Source organism: Helicoverpa zea, chromosome 30 (assembly GCF_022581195.2).
Source record: "Helicoverpa zea isolate HzStark_Cry1AcR chromosome 30, ilHelZeax1.1, whole genome shotgun sequence".
NCBI classification, from domain to species: Eukaryota; Metazoa; Arthropoda; class Insecta; order Lepidoptera; family Noctuidae; genus Helicoverpa; species Helicoverpa zea.
The window spans coordinates 1,514,772-1,537,430 of record NC_061481.1 but is presented as its reverse complement, the minus strand read 5'-3'; the positions used below and the strand labels follow the sequence as shown (position 1 = coordinate 1,537,430).

The following is a 22,659-nucleotide window of genomic DNA, read 5'->3' as shown; positions in this document are numbered from 1 at the left end:
GCTACCTATCTGCCACAAGGGCCAGAAAACAATTTAGCCGCCCTTGACTTTGTGTATTATGTGAATAGTTTTCAGTTTGAAGACTGACAAAGTAAACGCAAAAAGAAATAGATTGGGTTTGTACAGGTGCGAGGCGAGCGAGCGCGATTTTTTTTTACTAAAAGAAGAAGTTCCAAGCACCCGCTAGCATTGAAAGACATTCAGTGGTAGCCGGTATCGCGAGCGAAGCGAGCGCGAATTTTTTTTAGTTTAAGTACCTACACAAAATAAACAAAACCACTGTAAATTAATAAGGTCTCAAAAAGTACAATATCCACAAAAAAAGCAAATGCAAATGAATAAGCAGCTAGCGAAGAAAGCGCTATTGCTTTTTCTGAACCAGAGGAATAATAAATAAACATCAAAGGAAACCTCGACGCAAGAGCGCGAAATTTTTTCGGTGTTGGATACTTGAGCAATGAAACGAACCTCAAAGCATCACACGTAACATGGAGTCGCGAGCGAAGCGAGCGCGAAATTTTCGGATTCGCGGAGGTCAAAAATTGAAAATAATGTCAAATGTCACACTTTGATTCATGGTAAAAATAGCCACTGGAAATACTCGTATGCCGTTTCATCTCACGTCCTGTCAAATGTATGAAAACGTATAATCCTGGCGATAAAATAAGCCTCGCTACCTACTTTTGCCGATTGCCGAAGACCTGGAGGTATTAAGTTAATCTACAATTTGTAAAAAACGGAATTAAATTATCTGCTGCCGTGGCCTTCCCCCGCCACTTGTCGCGAGACTTAGGCCTCTGCCTCGAATTTTGCGGGCAGCGGGGCGGCAGCGGCGGCGGCGCGGGAGCGGCAGTATCTTACGCGTATATTCATATGGACCGGCCCTCGAATACAGCGGCGCGGGAGCGGCGCGGCGGCGGGCAACGAGCGGTGCGCTCCAGTCAAGCGGTGAACGCCCGCGTTGGGCATCTGCATTGTAGGCATAGTGTTATACATTTTTTTTGTGACGTATCAAAATGTGTTCGGACGTGCAAGAGCTAATTATTTCGGCCATCTTTGAGAGGACACCCATATGGAACAGCAAACACAACAGAACACAACACTACACTGCTATAGTGCCGCGCGATCTGCCCGCTAGTTTCGAGAACAGGTATCCGTTGCCCGCCCCGCTCCCGCGCCGCCGCCGCTGCCGCCCCGCTGCCCGCAAAATTCGAGGCAGAGGCCTTACACTCCCGAGTGGTACCAACCTACATGGTGCCAAAATGGAATTTTGGAATGCAATATTTAAAACAATTTAATTGAAAATGAATAATAATATAATATTGTCAAAAGTGAAACGATTTACCATATGGAAATCTTGAATTTTCCACGGAACCCCTGAGGGCCTGTCACGGAACCTCAGGGTTCCGCGGAACCCCATTTGGGAACGGCTGGTCTAAAGGTCATGGGACACATGAAGTCAAAAGGAAGCTGCAGGGCTGCCTGTCGCCCCGCTGTTAGCGTTATAAAATGTTTTACACGAGATAAGAGATAAAGGGGAAATTCAAATGAAAAGTTAATCGCTGGATGGAAACTGCGTCTTGCCATTCATGTATTTTTTATTTTATTTGGGTACTAGCTTTTGCCCGCGACTTCGTTCGCATGATATAGTGACTTCCGGCATATTTTTGGTTTGACCAATAGATGGCGCTATATGTCCGGAATAAATTTTATTTCTTATTTTTTTTTTTTTTTTTTAATAAAAACTATCCTATGTCCTTTCTCAAGTTCCAAACTATGTCTGTACCAAATTTCACACAAATCGGTTCAGTAGTTTAGGCGTGAAGAAAAGACAGACAGACAGACAGACAGACAGACAGAGTTACTTTCACATTTTTAATATTAGTTAGGATTTTATAGCCCCATGGGTGGAACCTTTTAGTTAGTATGTCCCAACTTACCTCAACATCTGAGCCGTTACCTGGGAAGACCAATACTCCTTCATAAGACTGGTTGTCACTTTCCGACTTCTGACTCCACCGATAACTACTGCCAAAGATATTCAATGACAAAACACAGCCATGGGCGTCCAAGATATACTTAGAAGGTACATACAAACTTAGAAAAGTTGCATTAGTACTTGCCTGATTTGGAATCAAACACACTTATACTTGAGAGGTTGGTTCCACTGGGCCACCACGACTTTTAAAGACTTATTTACCCGGGCACAGTTACATGATGCCAAGTTACCTGAAAGTACATGAACTGCAGCAGCTTGTCGACCTCGGGCGCCAGCACCTGGACGCTCCTCTCGTATATGTGCACTCTGTCCGGCTGCTCGTCAGACCTCGGCTGCGGTATAGCGCGGGAACAGCATCGCCACGTGTACAGCATCACTGCATGAGCGTTACCTTCTTCAGGAGCGAGTTACATCTGAAGCTAGATAGGGCAAGTCTTCACAGAGTGCTGTGAAGACTTGCCTTATCATCTGGCTAGCCCTTTCCCAACTTTTTAGGGTCGGCTTCCAGTGTAAACAGATGCAGCTGAGTACCAGTGTCTTAGTTGGAGCGACTGCCTATCTGACCTCCTGAACCCAGTTACACGGTCTCAACTTACCCGACTGCCTATCTGACTTCCACACTGTGTTGGGTTCCAGTGTTTAACATGGAGCTACTGTCTATATGACCTCCTCAACACAGCTACACGATCCCAACTTACTTGACTGCCTATCTGACCTCCTCAACGCAGTTACATGGTCCCAATTACCTGACTGCTTATCTGACATCCTCAAGCCAGTTACAAGCTCCCAATTGCCTAACTGCCTACCTGACCTCCTCAACGCAGTTACATGGTCCCAATTACCTGACTGCCTATCTGACCCCCCCAACCCAGTTAACCTTGTCCAAGTTACTTGAAAGTACATGAACTGCAGCAGCTTGTCTCGCTCGGGCGCCAGCACCTGGACGGTCCTCTCGTATATGTGCACTCTGTCCGGCTGCTCGTCAGACCTCGGCTGCGGTATAGCGCGGGAACAGCATCGCCACGTGTACAGAATCACTGCATGAGCGTTGCCTTCTTCAGGAGCGAGTTACATCTGAAGCTCACTCTGTGAAGACTTGCCTTATCATCTGGCTAGCCTTTTCCTTTTAGCTCCCGGTTTAACTGGATGCAGCTGAGTATTAGTGTCTTAGTTGGAGCGACTGCCTATCTGACCTCCTCAACCCTAGGCTTGTGTTTTACATGGAGCGACTGCCTATATGACTTCCTCAACCCAGTTTCATGGTCCCAACTTACCTGATTGCCTATCTGACCTCCCTCAACCGTGTTGGAGTCCAGGTACCAGTGTTTTACATGGAGCTACTGTCTATCTGACTTTCTCAACCCAGTTACATGATGCCAAGTTACCTGAAAGTACATGAACTGCAGCAGCTTGTCGACCTCGGGCGCCAGCACCTGGACGCTCCTCTCGTATATGTGCACTCTGTCCGGCTGCTCGTTAGACCTCGGCTGCGGTATAGCGCGGGAACAGCATCGCCACGTGTACAGCATCACTGCATGAGCGTTACCTTCTTCAGGAGCGAGTTACATCTGAAGCTCACTCTGTGAAGACTTGCCTTATCATCTGGCTAGCCCTTTCCTAACTTTTTAGGGTCGGCTTCCAGTGTAAACAGATGCAGCTGAGTACCAGTGTCTTAGTTGGAGCGACTGCCTATCTGACCTCCTGAACCCAGTTACACGGTCTCAACTTACCCGACTGCCTATCTGACTTCCACACTGTGTTGGGTTCCAGGTATCAGTGTTTAACATGGAGCTACTGTCTATATGACCTCCTCAACACAGCTACACGATCCCAACTTACTTGACTGCCTATCTGACCTCCTCAACGCAGTTACATGGTCCCAATTACCTGACTGCCTATCTGACATCCTCAAGCCAGTTACAAGCTCCCAATTGCTTAACTGCCTACCTGACCTCGTCAACGCAGTTACATGGTCCCAATTACCTGACTGCCTATCTGACCCCCCCAACCCAGTTAACCTTGTCCAAGTTACCTGAAAGTACATGAACTGCAGCAGCTTGTCGACCTCGGGCGCCAGCACCTGGACGGTCCTCTCGTATATGTGCACTCTGTCCGGCTGCTCGTTAGACCTCGGCTGCGGTATAGCGCGGGAACAGCATCGCCACGTGTACAGCATCACTGCATGAGCGTTACCTTCTTCTAGGAGCTCGTTCTGGAGGAGTAAGAAAGGATATGGTAAAAAAAAACTCAGAAATCTCAAGCCTGAGAAAGGATATGGTAAAAAAAACTCAGAAATCTCAAGCCTGAGAAACGATATAAGATACTCTTTATCCGGATGAGGGTAATAGTTTGCTGAAACGCTGGAACAATGATGGTGAACAGCTTGTAAGCCATATGGGTGCCATGCCGTTTAGGTGTAAAGAATCAACAAACACACACATTTACAAACATTCGCCTTTATAATATTAGTGTGATTGGTAATTAATGTGTCAATTTATAAAACCAAAAGAATGTTGCTTCAGTATTTTAAGAATTCAACATAGCTGTTTCCCACAGTTCCATCCATGTCCAATGAAATTACTTACCATACTCGTATTCAGACAAAGTATAGACAATATTATTTGGGAATCGTCTAGCTTCCCAACAACGCAAAAACCTTTAAATCAATTAAACAGTTTTGGTGTCTAGATATGAACAAACATACAAATCTAGTTTACCTATTTTTAATATAAACATAGAAGTATAGAATAACTTACCAAGTTAGCATGTACGGTAGCCTCCTCAATATACTTAGCGATGCCTGTGACGAAGCCATTGCGGTCTTCGAAGTTGGTATCAAAGTTGGCTTGGTAGAGGATTGAGCATGGAGCCGCCTCGATGCAGGGCTGCTCATCTGTCGATGATATTTAAGGTTTATATTTATTAGTAGCAGAAAATTCTGATATAAAATGGTTTTTGACGTGACAACGTCTTATAAATCGATGAAGCCGGCTGCACGCACGAAAAAACATGACTCATGCGGCGTTACCACGCTCTGAGGCGTTCCGTTTAAGGCTTGAAGTGCAAGCGAGAGCACGCAACGAGCGACAGGCACGATCGGCCTCCGCTTTCGGCAGCGTTTGACATCTGACGATCAATTTCTTATGACGTTGTCACGTTCGACTATCGTCAGTAAACCGACTTTACAGACAACCGTTTTTATTTTTTTGTTGTTAATGATGAGGTGTGTATCTTATCATCATCTGCCTAGCCTTTTCCAAACTATATTAAGGTAGGCTTCCAGTGTAACCTGATGCAGCTCCTTTCATTCCTCGGTGATAAATATATACCCTGAAGTAATTTTTGATTGATCAACTCTAAAAGTTTCTTAAATTCAAATCATCATCCTCCGAGCCTTTTCCCAAACTATGTTGGGGTCGGCTTCCAGTCTAACCGGATTCAGCTGAGTACCAGTGCTTTACAAGAAGCGACTGCCTATCTGACCTCCTCAACCCAGTTACCCGGGCAACCCGATACCCCTTGATTAGACTGGTGTCAGATTTACTGGCTTCTGACTACCCATAACGACTGCCAAGGATGTTCAATGACAGCCGGGACCTACAGTTTAACGTGCCATCCGAAACACAGTCATTGGTGTCTAAGATATACTTAGAAAGTACATACAAACTTAGAAAAGTTGCATTGGTACTTGCCTGACCTGGAATCGAACCTGCGCCCTCTTACTCGAGAGGTTGGTTCTTTGCCCATTAGGCCACCACAACTATACTAGTTTCTTAAATTCAAATGTAAGCTACTAAACGTATTAGACGACCCACTGACCGAATTGGTACTTAAACCCCAGTATTATACTGTTCAAAACAGTAAGGTGTTAGAGTAGATTATAATTTTAACTGTTGAACAAAGACAAAGAATACAAATTACTCTACCTCAAACTAAGGCATTTTAAGGGAGGATATTAATTAATTTTCCATAATTTACTTGTCCTCAGAGTTAAATCAGAGATAAATAAACCAGAATAAGTTACCATAGTTTTCATAACATTGTTTGAAATTTAACTGTAAATTGAACATAGAAGAATATATCCAAGTCCTACTACAATAAAGTAGGTATTCAACAACTACATTTGCTATGTAAACAACCTTCTTAAACTTACAAACATTGATTCATATCCCGTGAGAATTTTAACGACCCCACCCTCACAGTAAAGAGAGCGAATTACTCACAAATAAAACATGAAATAATTACTTACCAGGCAAAGTAAGCTCATCCAACACATCCACATTGCTTAACGCGTCGGATAACGACACTTTTTCACTCACAGACATGGTTTTTGCAATTTTTAACACCCGATTATCCTAAAGGAAATGAAACACAGGATGTAACTAATTTACGCTGCAATACTACATAAGTTTGGGTTTTACTGTCACAGGAGTGATAGTAAACCACTTATGTATCGTTTGGTTTAGTTAAAAGTCAATATTGATTTAGTTATTTACGGTAATAATGAAAATATTATCAACTTTGCGATTTATGATGGCTGGCTGCCGTTTGACAACTAACAACTCAATAGAGCTGCGCCTTACAAATCGAACCGTCTAGCATCGAAACCACAGATAATAAATCAGTTTACATAACCGGTTTTCAATACATTTATTTTTATATTTATATGCGTCGTTACGCCCATGCGCCGTTTTGCCTACTTGATAGGAAGAAACAGGTATGCATTTATAATGACATCACGCCCAATATCTAGGGAAAAAGTAGGACTGAAGGCCGCTGTTCCTATCATGTATCAAATTACGCCTATAATACGCTGATATGGCGATTATAGTGCAAATATGAATAAGTTTCGCAACCGATGTAATTTAATAATAATCGGCAAAATTGTTCCAATGCAAGTAGGTATACGTAAAATGTAGAATGAAACAAAATACTTACTTCCGTCCGTACTAATTACTTATAAATTCTTTGACCTGAGCTTATAAAGTTATATTTCTTACGATTTCAAGCTAAAATGGCTCCACTTTTTAACGGCTTCCGGATTAAGATGAAATTTGGTAGGTGAGGAGGCGTTTGTCCAGCAGTGGAACATTATAGGCTGGTAATAAGAAATAGTAGATACCCAGGTGAACACCATCAATCAGGTTAGGTACTTACGAGTAAAGTTAATGGGAGTAGTTCCCTGGGATGCAGGGGAAACCTCAGCGGAAGCTTCTTCAACAATATTATTTCATCCACTTCTGGATATTCCCAAAAAGTATCACATATTATCAGCCTTAGCTCTGCTTAACATTACCATCATCCTCCTCCTACCCTTAACCCAATTTTATTAGTGGTCGGCGCAGCATGTTTTCTTCTTCCATAGGTACTCTCCTATCTGCCGTCATCTCACAAGTAATTTTCTTTCTAACCATATCGACTTTCACACAATCTATTCATCGTTTCTTTGGTCATCGTCGGGTTATTCCCGCTCGGTAACACCCTTTCGTCAACACTGTTGACGATCGGGAAAAAAAGTTTCGTCCGTTCACAGTGTCCATGAATGCTGGTTTTTATTTTGAAAATATGGAAATAAAATGTCATGGACTTTTTAAATGTTTTAATGGATTATGTTAGATCTTTTAAAACACAGTTAACTAGAAAATAAAAGTGGCCTTAGCATGTGCATAATAACCATTTTACACTGAAATAATAAGTAGCGTTCGTCAACACTGTGAACGAACGAAACTTTTTTTTCCCGATCGTCAACAGTGTTGATGAAAGGGTGTTACCGAGCGGGAATTACCCGAACAGACGATTTGAAGAAGGTAGCGGGCAGTGGATGGATGCGGGCGGCCTATGACCGAGATCGTTGGCGTTCATTGGAAGCCCTATGTACAGCATTTGGCGGTAATTGGCTGATATAATGATGATGAAGGACAGAATCATGAGTTTAGCACAGGAAAGAAGGTTCACCATCAACAACTTTTTTATCACCTAAAGCTAGTCAAAAATAGGTTAGCAAAAATAAAACAAAAAATCGAATTATATACATTTTTATTCTGTACTTAGCTGCAAGCTATACATATATACTTCAAAAATGTGTGAACAGAAACCTATGTTAACATAATTAAAGTAAAAGCTGCCTTTTGAACAAAAAATTTCAGTTTTAATTTATTCATTTTTTAGATGTGCCTGTACCTACTTGTGGATTAAATGCGGATTCCAATAACCGATCCGTTCTATTGTAGATTGAATTTTGACATAAGCTTCATATACATTACCTATGTCTTTCAATCCTCACACAATTGAGATAAAACGACTTAAGTACGTATATTACAGCTTACAAAACAGCGATATTTACATGTAACTAACAATCAACTCAAAAATAATATCAACAGATAACTTAAAATTACAGTTCTCGCCACACTTAATGGCGTTCCGGAGCTAAATTCAGTACACGCATGCACCTACGACACGCGCTGATATCATCTCCCGAGCCTTTTCCCAACTATGTTGGGGTCGGCTTCTAGTCTAACCGGATGAAGCTGAGTACCAGTGCTTTACAAGGAGCGACTGCCTATCTGATATCCTCAACCCAGTTTCCCGGAAAACCCAATACCCCTTTTTAAGACTGGTTGTCAGACTGTCTGGCTTCTGACTAGCCGTAACGACTGCCAAAGATGTTCAATGACAGCCATTGATTCTGCAGATAGCAAAAATTGGTTTGCCACACAATGTACCATGACGACAAAAAGTTTGACGAGTACTATATTTTTCTATAACTTCAATGACATGATATTATATTAATAGCTGTACTTTCAGCCAGTTTCTTCATCAAAAGTTAAAGCCAAAGTAAAAGTCAAAGTAATGTCTAAAGTAAAAGTAACGGTCAAATTCAATTTTTCTATTAGTTTTGCTGTCACTCTAGCCTTGAAAAAACGTATTTGACCGTTACTTTTACTTTTGACATTACTTTAACTTTTGATGAAGAAACTGGCCGTTAGTGCTGTGATTTAACTAATAATTATAATAAACTGTACCTAACCCTAACATAATGTTTTCAACAGAGATGTAAATATTTGTTTACTAAGAATAATAGAGATACATGTACGGCCTTATTCTTCTATATATTTGAACGCAAAGAAAACAATACTCAGGAAAAAAACCTCCTATTTTTGGAGGTCGGTAAAAAACAATAATTATCGCAATTTAAAAAAAAAACTCGCGTTTCAAGTACCTATTATTAATATTAAAAAAAATCTTAAACATAAACAGCGTACTACAATGTATAAAAAAAAAACTTTAAAATATTATCTATTTTACACATTAAGTTTATACTGTTTAAGAAATCTACATTTATTTATGGTATACTTATGTGTATTCATGAATGCAATAAGAAAAATATGTATTGTACAACGAAATAATTTTGAAAAAAAAAAACAAAATATATATAAAAAAGTTTTTTTCTTATCCGCAAAAAAAAAATTCTACGAAATGATAACTTCCTTTTGTCGATCAAAAAATATTCAAATAGAGTTACAACCTTAATCTTGTTTCTTAAAAATAAAACGATTGCAATTTTAATTACAAAACGTAATTATACCAAAATCAGACATGTTTTGTCTCTCAGGATACATTTTTGAATGCTAACTGCTGACTGCAACTGCCGACCGCACATGCGCGACTGCATAAAGTCGGCCGCAGCTGCACTACTGGGACTCGATTCTGCTAATTTTACTTAAACAGCATACGATTAACATCCAACTGAGATCCAATCAAGACTCAATTACGGTTAAGCATTATGTGGCATTCCACTATTTCTTCTTTTAAATAAACGTTTTTATCTTTCTCCGTGATTCAATAATGAAGCATATTGTTTGCAAGTTATTTAAATTGAGCCCCTTGGTTTGTATGCATGAAACCGTTTTGGATCGAAGCGGCAGCAGCATATGTGAGGTCGGCAGTTGCTGTCGGCTGCAAGAATTCAATTCGTACCTTTTCTTATCGACTATTCCGTCCGTGGCGTGCCTTCAAAGGGCAAAGGGCCTTAAGTGATACAACCAAACTAATTTATGTAGGTACTTATATTGAGACTAAATAATATATTGACTCTTATAGAACCATAATAATTTATCCTATAAAATATACTAGCCCTTAATTTAACGGCTAGTCTCATATACACTGGTTAAATACAAGTGGATTTCTATAACCTATCCATTTTTAGAATTGCGATTGAATTTCAACATTAGCTTGATATAAATTACAAACAAATAAAAAATGTTTCCTGTTTATGATATTAGTGTAATCCCTAATCGCAAAAAAAGGATAGATACGTCATAGAAATGTGCAGTAAATGTATACAGTTAGTACTTAGTACATACATAGTGCTATAGGTATGTTTTTCATCTTTATTTTATTCAAATATACACGATAAAATACAGACAAAAAAGATTTATTAAAAACTGTACTTATTTTACAAATTCGTGCAGAAAAAAAAAGGTTTTAAAATGGAGTACCCTCAATAAGGAAGTTTTTGAGATTTTATCTACACATGCAACAGACACAGATATCGCTGGGAAACGGGTACTAATTAAAATGGAGTACCCTCATTTAGGAAGTTCTTGAGATTTTAACTACACATACAACAGACACAGAGATCACCCTGACAGGGTTACTAGTTTATTTTACCTTCATTTGGTAAGTATTTAACTTAAGATAAGCAATCTTTTAATTATTTTACAAAAATTTACACCGTGACTTTTTAGTAAGGTGGTCCACTCAATCTATCCGACATAAAATACCACTAGACACGATTATTAATTTTATAGCCTTAATTAAGATAATAGGTGCAAAGAAAAATACTAAAAAAAAATGTTTACGTATCAAACGGTAGAAAGTAGGTACCTTCCCAACGCGCCGCGCTCCATTGATACAAGATTCGGGCAGCGCTCACAACAGGGTGTTCTTATAATCTACGGCATGCATCATAATAATGAATTAATATTTATTTTTAAAATTGCTGTCATTGAACATCCTTGGCAGTCGTTACGGGTAGTCAGAAGCCAGTAAGTCTGACACCAGTCTAACCAAAGGGTATCGGGTTGCCCGGGTAGCTGGGTTGAGGAGGTCAGATAGGCAGTCGCTTCTTGTAAAGCACTGGTACTCAGCTGAATCCGGTTAGACTGGAAGCCGACCCCAACATGATTGGGAAAAAGGCTCGGAGGATGATTTATTTTTAAATTATTCAAATCTCATAAATATATATATTTTTTATATGAACGTTTACTGGTCATTGGATATATGAAGTAGACTGCCGTTGTATGACGACTAAAAAGTCACGGTGTATAAACCTAAAACTTAAAAAAAAAAAAACATAACCAATTGATTTTTTATTTGAAGCAGTAATTTATTTAAAATGTAAAAAGTCCAATCCAGATTGTTTACCTTTAGTAAAGTGCCTAAGCAAATGTTGTATTCATGGAATTACTTTCCTGACTTATAAAACTGTTTGATTATAGACACTGATACTATTAACTTGAAGACTTTTAGTTAACATACCATATCTAAACAATTAATAAAACTAAGAGCCGAAAGCCAGCAAAAAGATTCAACTTCTCAAATCAACATATCAGAAAACAGTGCTGAAAGAAACTGAACAAAGAAACAAAAATATGAAAATCAGGACACACTTTGATTGTTTTAATTACTTAAATAGATATGGCTTGCTAACATTTCATCTTAAAAAACTATTGCCACTAACATTTAAGGCCCAGACTCCACCGAAGCGGAGTAGAAAAGTTTTTAAACAAGCAACAGAATTTCTCCGCTCCGAGACTTTGTTGCGCCACTTCTTCCCAGGAATGATAATGGGAAGTAGTGAAGGGTGTGTGTTTTGGGGGCTGTCTTTGTATATTTCTTTTACGTTCAAAAAATGCTGATTTTCAGCCTAATTTGATTTCAGATATTTAAATAACGAAACTCTATTGGTTGTACAGAAACTTATCTCCTCCGCTTTAGTAAAGTCCCGTTTCTTACAAACAAGTAACGATTCATTTTCCTTACGAACAATCGTTTTCTGACAAAGCCTCACAGAATAAACGTCACAAATAACCATTCGTAAGCCAAACGACTCGTTCTAATTCACCGGTCAAAAAAGTATTTAAAATTCTATCGGTACCTCCTGCATAACCAACTTATATCCTAAACTCTGCAACGGTGCAAATTTCTCCTGACTCTGATTAAAACTGCCATACTCAGTCAACTCGACAATCGGAGCTGGTATCTCAAAATCTACCCTGTTCAAATAGTCATCATTTTCTATGATATTCAGATCATCGAAACCATTTTCAGGGTCCTGTGTCGAAGTAACTTCATTGAGGTTGTCAAAGTGTATTTCTGGGCGTGCATCTTCGAATGGCATTTCAGGGTGTTTGAGTCTGATGCATTTATGGGAACGGAGTAAAGACGGCCAGACAAAAATTTCTTCACATACCTTACACTGAAGATTTTCGTAGTTGCTATGTTGGGTCTCAATGTGACGGGTTAAATTGCTCGCAGAACATAGGTACTTGTCGCATGTCTGTGAAAAGGAACAAAAATCATTGTTATTTTTGCTACTATCGTTTGAAGTCGTGGCCTAGGCCACGGGTATTGTATAGATAAAAGGGCAAACCTTGCCCATGGCCCTTATTTCAAGTAAACCATGTTGACATACTTCGAAAACAACTGGTTAGAATCTAGATTCTAGGCCACACGGCCCTAGAAAGTAAAGAAAAAACCTCTCAAGGAGTATATGTATTCGATACCAGGTCAAGAATATGCTAATATTTTTATGCAACAGCCAAAAGGATGTTTTGGGTATCTTTCTAGCCAGTTGTTTTCGAAGTATGTCAATGTGGTTTACTTGAAATATGGGTCATGGGCAAGCTTTGCCATAAAATCTGTACAATATTTTGAAGCTGAAGTTTTTTTGAAAGTGCTTATCTCAGAACCTACTGGACCGGTTTGTTAATATTCAGTATTAGATGGGCCATTTATTGGGGAAGTAGAGAAGGTGAAACTACTGGCACAAGAAAGTTAATACAGAAGAGGAATAATCATATCACGGGAAGTATAGAATAAGCTAACTTAGCTTTGATAAGCTAAATAGATTTGTAATACCTATAGACTAACAGTGAATTAGATGATTTTACGATTAAAGATCGAATTGTGACCGTCATCATCCTCCGAGCCTTTTCCCAACTATGTTGGGGTCGGCTTCCAGTCTAACCGCATGTAGCTGAGTACCAGTGCTTTACAAGGAGCGACTGCCTATCTGACCTCCTCAACCCAGTTACCCGGGCAACCCGATACCCCTTGATTAGACTGGTGTCAGACTTACTGGCTACTGACTACCCGTAACGACTGCCAAGGATGTTCAATGACAGCGGGGACCTACAGTAGTTTTTGAGCCTAAAGATAAATAAAAATGTATGTTATGTAGAATAAATTTGAAAAAAAAAATCTTTCACTGTTATAAAGCTACACTCTTATTTATATTATATATTAAAGAAAATATACCCGTATTTTCTTTACTTTTTATCTGTTCCCAAGTGAAACCTTGAAAAAACAGTTCACATATTCACATATTTATTTATGCCTTCTGCAGTGCAATAAAATAACATAAAACTTCGCAAAGCAAATAAAAAATAAGTGCAAGCATTAAAAGGTATTTTATTACGCTTTCCACACATTGAATAAAAATAAAAAACCAAGCCGAGTACTAACTAACACAAAAATTAAAATACATTATAAAAAAATACCAACCTGGCACTGATATTTGGAAATAATAGTTTTTTTACTCTTCGGATCAACTATAGGCTTTTTAATCTCTCCGTTACGGATATCAAAACTTTTTACATCAACAAAATCAGGTGTTTTCTTAAGAATTTTCCCACCAATGTTAATCTTCTCCAAAATTAATTTCGGCTGTAAAGACAACGGTATAGGTTCATTGACATTATATGTCATTTTCACCTTCTTTTTCAAAACCCCTTTCCGTTCTTGAGAATTGTCACTAGTTATCAGAAAATGAGTCCATTTGTGTTGTAACATGCTTGTTTCGGTATCAAATTTCTTGAAGCATTGATCGCAGAAGTAATAGTCTTTATAACCAGTCATTGCTTTGTTGGTTAGGTCCGGTAACAATTGTACGTGACGTTCTAATGCGTCTCGTTCTACAGAACTTTCTTCACAAAAATTGCAGAGGTACAGTCTCTCGTTGCCTAGGTTACGCATAGCGTATAAGCATATAGGTCTGTCATTCGAGTGTAGGAAAGCGATATGGTGAGCGATCGCACATTTCGATTTAAACTGATCTTTACAAATATCACAGACGAAACACGGGTCAACGTGATTGTAACTATGATCTTTTAAATCCATGAATCGGAAATAAGTCTCTTCGCAAGTCTTACAAGTATGTAGTTTTAATACTTTGCAAACTGTTCTGCGGTGATCGTTGAATTTTACTTTACTCGGCAAAAAAAGGCCGCAGACGTCACAATGCAGTTTAATATGTACTTTGAAAAAGGTTCGGTCCACAAAGTTCTTATTACAATAGTTACAAATATAGCATTTGCGTTTCTTATGTCTTTGCTTCATGTGCGTCCGCAGAAACTTGTAATTTTCAAAAATTTTTGGGCATTTCCTACATTTGTGGTATTCTTTGACCTCATGGATGATAACGTGGTCTGAAAAAGATACTCGTTTCTGTGGCTTCGCATTGGGCTTATATACAATCATATGTTTATTTTCTTGATGTTTTAGCAGCTTTTTCTCACTTGAGTAACCTTTTTCACATATTTTACACTTTATATTCGACATGCTGGCTTTATCAGCGTCAGAATCTGAGTCTGAAGTGTGGCTAGACGCCGAATTCTGATCAGAATCTGCTTTCAACTTATTCAAATCTTGTCTGGTAATGTTTATAGTGCATTGCTTCAAAAACCGGTTTTTAGGCGGGTTTTTACCTCTTGACGGCGTCATACAAGATTTCTTACCTTTAATCGGGAGGTTTAGTGTTGATAAGTAAGGAGTTATGTCATACCGCGGCACTAAAACAAGAGGCACCTTCTCAAAGCCCCGGAAACCGATTTCAGGCGCGATATTTTTGTAATCGTCAGCAGACATGCGACGATTAGCCGTGTCTTGAGCACTTTTAGTTCTCCTCGTTTGTTTATTAACGCCATTGCTTGTGGACATCAGAAGATGCGAACGACGCGGGAAAATAAAATAATAAAAAGAAAAAATTAAAGTTAATGCTAAAAACGTCAACAACACTATATGTCATGCTAATCGGAGAATGAATTGCAGAGGTGGCCAATCGCCATCACTCTTTACTGTCGCAAAAAACCGGAATGAACCGATTTTTTTTTTTCTTTAATAATTTATAACCACTTTTACGTTAAATCAAAGGACGAACAACACATTACGCTGGTACACAAAGGATAAATAGACTCTGAAATGTATTTTTATTGGTATAATTATTCACATTTTCACGAAATAAAAAACCGGTAAAACTAGTCTCTTTGTTCTCAGTCCTTATATAATCTGTGAAAGGTGCGTTCACAGACCTGATTTTGCAAACCAAATTGATTGTAATACACGAAGTTAATAACTATTTTTAATTAAATACGACCAAATAGATTAATATTCTTCAGTTATTTTAATTCAAAACTATAAAATACTTGACGAAAATAAGACGATTACAATAACTAGGCCCTCTTGATAGAAAAACACCCAATCGTGTTATTTTCCTGTAGGAGCTTCTGAACGTGTTCGTACAATAGCTCTAACTTCCAAAATATTTCATCGAATTTTCTCACGCCATTAAATACGTTCTTCCCCATTCGATAAGGACTAAAATCCCATCACAGATAAAAACCGCATTACATAACATTATCACAACTGTTTATCTAATTTGATTTTTCTTATCCGTTGTAGACACCTACTTTCAGTACTAAAGTCAGTACGCAAAATAATCAATTCGCAAGAATTTACGTAAACAATTTATTTTAAAGCCGCTGCCGCGAGCTTGACTGTCGAAATGTTCCCTCCGACACGTATTAGGAGTTGTCTTCCTGTTATAAATCCGTTATTTAGACAGAAATTGCGCCCACATCGACCATTCCGCCAGACTGCTACGCTTCACAATCAAAGCCAAACAAAGACTCTTCAACGAAATAAATGGATGAGTTTTAGATCTATAATTACTCGATGGGTGCCGTTAGGAAGTGCTATTTACGTCGGATGGTGTTATATTCGTGCAAGCATTAACTATGAAGTCTCAAAAGTGGAAATTTTATTCTACGAAATGTTCCCCTTCCGTGTTACAAGTCGTATTTGGGGAAAAATCGCAGCCTGTGAGCTTCCTACATCTCTACGAAGCTTTGTGTACGGTACGTACATTAAAATGTTTAATGTTAACTTGAATGAAGCTGAGTATACTGATCTGAAGTATTACAAAAGTCTGTCAGCGTTTTTTACGAGACCTTTAAAAGAAGGTGCGAGGTATATTTCGCCTTCTCCGTGTGTCTCTCCCGCTGATGGCGTGGTTCTAAACTGTGGGCCCGCAGACACAGACAAGATTGAGCAAGTCAAAGGAGTTACATATAGTCTAGAAGAGTTTCTAGGTGAAAACAAATGGGCGAAGAGAAAAGAGGATTCATATTACGACTCTTTACTGACAAACAAAGACAATATACTGCATCAATGTATAATATATCTGGCCCCTGGAGATTATCATAGATTCCACTCACCATGCGACTGGACTGCGACTTTCCGGAGACATTTTTCAGGCAAACTCCTGTCTGTAAACCCATGGTTGGCGAGACTGATACCTGGTTTGTTTGCGATCAACGAACGAGCCGTTTATGTTGGCGAATGGAAACATGGCTTCTTCAGCATGACTGCCGTAGGAGCTACAAATGTCGGTTCCATAGAAATTTATAACGATCCCGAATTACGGACAAACACTAAAGGACGAAGGAATCGGATAAACGAATTAGAATTGGGAGCGGTTTCAATGAAGAAAGGTGAGCTATTCGGTCAATTTAACATGGGGAGTACGATTATTTTACTGTTCGAGGCACCGAAAGACTTTAAATTTGACATGGCATCCGGTGACAAGGTGCTTGTAGGCCAAGCGTTGACCGCAGCTGCAAAAGAAGTGTCCAGATGACCTGTCTATGACGATATTGTTTGCGTAGCCCAAGTTATCATGTTTTTTTACGTCATGTTAATTTTTATGTGAACTCGTTGATTGTTTTCGGCTTTTGACCACCTAACAGTGACCGTTGCTATGGTAACGTTATTTGTGTATATAGAGTTGGTTGGTCTTCCATGTTATGTTAATTTTACAAACCTATATTCCCTCTGAGAGGGTACTTAACTAAAGGTACTTTGAATGTGGCTAAAATCATTTCATTTCAAAAAACAATGTAAATACAATAATAACAAATGACTTAATCAATTGAATCATTATTTGGCTGGTTCCATGAGAATATGTAATGTAAATTATTACGTAAAACAAAAAATGCAATCCATACTAATATTATAGAGAGAAAAAAATTGTTTGTTTCAATCCTACAGACTTCAAAACTACTGACCCAAATTGAAAAATTCTTTCACTGTTTTGTAACTACACTATCCCCAAGTGACTTAGGGTCAATTCCCACTGAAAGAGCAGCGGCCGTAAGAACACAGACAATGTAAGAGCGCAGCGCGGCGCGGCCCAGCGCGGCGCCGCGCGGCCCGCCGCGCTCGCGCTCAATCACTTGCATTTACGGCCGCTGCCGGCCGCTGCTCTTTCAGTGGGGATTGACCCTTAGGCTATATTATTAACCCGTGCCAATAAAGAATGGGATTAGAAATCGCGACAGCTGTATTTACCTCTCGCTCATGTGCTATAGTGTATGAGCGAGAAGTAAATACAGCTGTCGCGATTTCTAATCCCATTCCTTAATATCTTAGGATTGTTCGCGCTCATGACCGCGGCGCTGGTACATGGCGGGCTTTAGAAGGAACATGGCGGGGTTGAGTCAGTAAGAGTCTGACACTCCCTCACGCTGCCAACACATAGCAGTGAGAGGAGTAATTTGATGATTTCCTACCACAGAAAAAACTATAGAATTTCTGCATCATAGTTATTTTGACGGGAAATAAACAGCATACATTGGTGCGCAAATTCTACCGTTATGACTCATATTTGTTGACTAAACAATGCTCAAGGGAAATGCTTCACGATACGAAGTAGTAGCGTAATTTTGCAATACATAGTTAAATCGCAGTATTTAACACAACAACAAAGTTATTCTACTAGCCGTTTTCACCCGCGTAACGTGGGAACTACTGCCCGTACCGGGATAAAATATAGCCTATGTTACTCGGGAAGACAGTGAAAGAATTTTTCAAAACGGTCTTGTAGTTTCGTTTCGGAGCCTTAGGGTGCAAAAAATGATTCCTCTTTCTTTAGTATGTATTTTAGTATAGATTATGTGTTTGTAAGACTTCCTATTTTTCAAAAGATAATACTCTTAAAGTGTTTTTCTTTATCATTCGCAATTACTATACGCCTTCGCAAAAGAACGACCTTGCTCATAATGAATGTGTCAAGATTATTGGTTCCAATATCCTATCTATTCTTTAGTTTGCTTTCAGTAAGTCTGACACCAGTCTAACCAATTGGTATTGGGTTGCCCGGGTAACTGGGTTGAGGGGGTCAGATAGGCAGTCGCTCCTTGTAAAGCACTGGTACTCAGGTATATCCGGTTAGACTGGAAGCCGACTCCAACATAGTTGGGAAAAAGGTTCGGAGGATGGATGATCTTTGGTTTGCTTTCAAGAGATAGAATTTTAACATGATTCCCATATAAGTAGGGCTGTCATCTCGAATTTCGCTAAATCCGGTCTAACATTCAAAAAAGCAGGACAGTTGGCGTAAATAGCATATTTTCCCCGGACGAAGCCGAAAAAAATATTAAAACTAGACCCAATTTTTAATCCATTTACTATTACCATATACTTAAATTCCATAAGGTGCTTCATCCTCCGAGCCTTTTTCCCAACTATGTTGGGGTGGGCTTCCAGTCTAACCGGATTCAGCTGAATTCCATAAGGTGCTTCCCAACATGAAAAGTGTCCGGGTTTTCCGCGTAGAGTTCGGTTATATCGCGTTTCCAAGAGAATTCTTCAAATGTCCGGGATAAAAACTATCCTATGTTCTTTCTCAAGGTCAACTCTATCTCTGTAACAAATATTATTAAAATCAGTGGTTTCTAAGACGAGAAAGCGTAACAGACAGAGTTACTTTCGCATTTATAATATTAGTAGGGATGTCAAATTCCTATCTCTGGTAAGCGAAATGACAGATGGATAAAATATTGGGATCGGTAGTAAAAGGTCAATAGTATTGACCTAATAAAATTGTTATGATTCGCATAATGAGATACGGACGCCCAGTGTGGTATGGTAGGTTAATTTGTTTCAATCGTCATTGATAATTGTATTTTTTTATGAAATACTATTTGTTCCCTCGATTTCACTGGCGTCCCGTGGGAACTTCTTCGAGCACCGGGATAAAATATAGTCTATGTAACAAAATATAATCGGGTTGCCCGGGTAACTGGGTTGAGGAGGTCAGATAGGCAGTCGCTTCTTGTAAAGCACTGGTACTCAGCTGAATCCGGTTAGATTGGAAGCCGACCCCAACATAGTTGGGATAAGGCTTGGAGGATGATGATATGTACCAAAATATAGCCTCAGGGATAGTCTTCCTTTCCGACAGTGTAAGAATTTTTTGAATGGGTTCAGTAGTATCTGATCATTGAAGGTACAAAACCAACCATTTTTTTTATCTCTTAATTATATTAGTGTAGTTGGTGTAAACTTCATCATCTCAGCCATAAGACGTCCACTGCTGAACATAGGCCTCCCCCTTAGATCTCCACAGATACCTGTTGGAGGCGACCTGCATCCAGCGTCGACGGCGCCCTTTATAAAGTCGTCAGTCCACGGTGTAGACTTCCCGAAATCGAATAAAGAACTTGCAAAAAATATTTTAGGGTTACAAAACGCTTTTATGAAGAAAGGCTATTTTTTGTCCTGGTATGCGAAGTAGTTCCCACAGAACATGGGTTAAACGACGGGAGCAAGATAGTCTAAAAAAAAACGATTTTCGTGCTGAAAACCTTTACTGTGTTCGTCTAAAATTGTTTTGAAATTCAAATGAAGTAACAATGTATTTCTATTGTTTGACTTTTTGAACGGAAAACAAATCATCGGTTGCTATATGCTTTTTGCTTGGCTAAATCTACCTCAAACTCCCTTAAAAATATGTATGGTGGTCAAAAGTTTTGCAAAAATGTGTTTCTGAATGTTTTTTGAAAAATGTAGAAATATATAGTATAATCGTGTTTTTGAAAAAAGCTAATTGCCGCCTTACTACAAAATCGTAAACACGTGTCGAACACTTGTCTAAAAATAGTGTGGCTGCAAAATGGATCATAATTCTGTCATTTTTTTAGACAAGTGTTCAACAGACGTTTAAAAGTTTTTGTAGTAAACCGGTAAATGTTTTGTCCTTTTCATTCAAACTACAGTGTAAAGTGAAGGAAAGAGACAACATGTGTATGTTTTTTTGTCAATAAGACGGTTAAATTGTAAGTAAAAACTAAGGAGCTTGATAAACCGTTATGTATTTAAGAAATCTATTGTAAAATAATTTAACTGACACCAGTCTAACCAAGGGGTATTGGGTTGCCCGGGTAACTGAATTGAGGGGGTCAGATAGGGCAGTCGCTCCTTGAAATGCACTGGTACTCAGCTACATCCGGTTAGGCTGGAAGCCGACCCCAACATAGTTGGGAAAAAGGCTCGGAGGATGATGTAAAATAATTTAATGGACTTGCGAAAATAGAGATGTAATTACTGATCTCGTCTATGGGCCGTTCCCAATATGTATTCTTTCTGGGGATTAATTTGCCTGCTAGAGAAAGAATGTTGAAAGCCCCATACAGGTTATGTCAAATTCTTAAGTGCTCTCCTCCGATGCACTGGTGTATCAATCACCAACTTCCAGGCTCCGGGCTGCTTTGTGAAAGTTTCTAAAACCCACAAAGCGATTTCGGTCCTATCCGGGAATTGAACCCGAGACCTCGTGCTCAGCAGCCGCGCTTTCGACAGTTAGACCAACGAGGCAACTCCTGCTTGTGATCTCCGGTGGTGTCGGATTGTCGTCCTATCGCGCTATCAGAGTGAAGGAATAGTGAGTTCATCTGTGTCCAAGCAAATGTGCCTGCATTATATCAAATCAAATCTCTTTATTTTCAGGCTGCATAGGCCCATTGATATATACCTTAAAGTAGACATGGGCAAAATGTGTCATTGAAAAGAAAAGATAGATATGCATCTTTCAATCACTGGGATATGAATCACTCTTTCATATCTTTATATCAGTAGCTCAGTATAACTCAGTAGCTCGTTTAAACTCGCAACTCGTGTGCGGCTCACTCATTCAAATAGATCATTCAGATATAGTGATAGGTTGGTTGTTTGCATCTTTCTGATATATTGAGCGGTTGCGATTTAACAACTTTTTTCTAATTAAAAAATATACTATTCTTGTGACTGTAGGTACAACCTACTTCTTTTATATTAATTAGTTCAATGAATAGTCAATCGCAATCTAGTATTGAGTATAAGCATTAGTTTAGTAAGTATTAGAAAATAAAAATGGAAATAGCCTTCTGATTTCCCTTCATACTTTACACAGGCTTAGGACTGTCTACCTACGTAATTATTTACGTGAAAATTAAATTTTAGTTCAAAATGTGTATTTCGAGTCAAAACATGTTTGTTCGGTTGACAAGATTATAATACCGAAATATTCACTAAGGACAAACAATTATAAGCCTTATGCGTCAGCAATAGAGTTAACAACTTATCAACTTATTGTGGTCAAAGTAACGATATTCGTAATCGTATGGGTGCGAGCGAGACGGCTCGCCTGAAGTTCAACCAATGGCGCGCGACGAAGCTATCCGACGCCACAGATTAGTTAGTACCCGACGCGATGACCGACGAGTGAGTGAGGTGTAAAGAAAGATATACTGAACTACTGACACATTCGGATATGTAAAGATATGAAGAGTGATTGATTCAAATGGAATGATTCATATCATTTGTATCTATCACTCCTGAGTTACCCATCTCTACCTTAAAGACTAACATACATAATATATTATACACACATTGTTGGTATATAAAAAACTTAAATCTATGTTAGTAACACTTCGCTACGCACTATGTCACTGCGCGGTTCTGTGGCACTTGTCCGCGGAAGCGACGGAACCACCTATATGTCCTGCGCTGGCTGATCTCCTTATATACTAGGAACTAGGAGGACATCATCGTCACAAGTTACGTCAAATGTTTATCTCTAGTATGCCAAATTATAGATGGACTAGGCCGATGCACCTAAAATTAGTTTTTTTTTGCTTTTTAGTGCTTTTGGAAGTCGATTAAATTTTTTTGTAAAAAAGTTTTTTATTTAAAACTTTTCAGTGATACGAATAGTTGTCACTATCCATATAAGTGGAAAGTTCTCGTCAATACAAATAATATAAGCCCAAACACGAGGTAGT

At 39.0% G+C, this 22,659-nt stretch overlaps 3 protein-coding genes across 4 annotated transcripts in view; 1 reads left to right on the top strand and 2 right to left on the bottom strand.

Moving 5' to 3' along the window:
* The window catches only part of LOC124644399 (cytoplasmic FMR1-interacting protein), a 47,765-nt gene extending 41,215 nt beyond the window's left edge, over positions 1–6,550 (bottom strand). Inside the window, exons 1-3 of one of the 2 annotated variants that reach the window (XM_047183720.1) lie at positions 6,249–6,550; positions 4,756–4,892; positions 4,032–4,211 (exon numbers count right to left, since the gene is read on the bottom strand). In XM_047183720.1, coding sequence (XP_047039676.1) covers positions 4,032–4,211; positions 4,756–4,892; positions 6,249–6,324 — 393 coding nt within the window. In that variant the 5' untranslated portion in view covers positions 6,325–6,550. Of the gene's footprint in view, positions 1–2,229; positions 2,374–4,031; positions 4,212–4,755; positions 4,893–6,248 lie in introns of those variants that run through there. The other variant, XM_047183721.1, reaches the window with a different exon arrangement.
* Positions 6,551–11,254: 4,704 nt separating this feature from the next.
* Positions 11,255–15,313, bottom strand: LOC124644669 (zinc finger protein 62-like). Its single transcript, XM_047184172.1, has 2 exons — positions 13,787–15,313; positions 11,255–12,560 (listed from the first exon to the last, which is right to left on the bottom strand). Exons 1-2 carry the CDS (start codon positions 15,218–15,220, stop codon positions 12,141–12,143), a joined length of 1,854 nt encoding a protein of 617 aa, XP_047040128.1. The 5' UTR covers positions 15,221–15,313; the 3' UTR covers positions 11,255–12,140.
* A 627-nt stretch (positions 15,314–15,940) lies between these two features.
* LOC124644566 (phosphatidylserine decarboxylase proenzyme, mitochondrial) lies at positions 15,941–17,485 on the top strand. Its single transcript, XM_047184012.1, has one exon. It carries the CDS (start codon positions 16,065–16,067, stop codon positions 17,196–17,198), a length of 1,134 nt encoding a protein of 377 aa, XP_047039968.1. The 5' UTR covers positions 15,941–16,064; the 3' UTR covers positions 17,199–17,485.
* Positions 17,486–22,659: the final 5,174 nt, after the last annotated feature.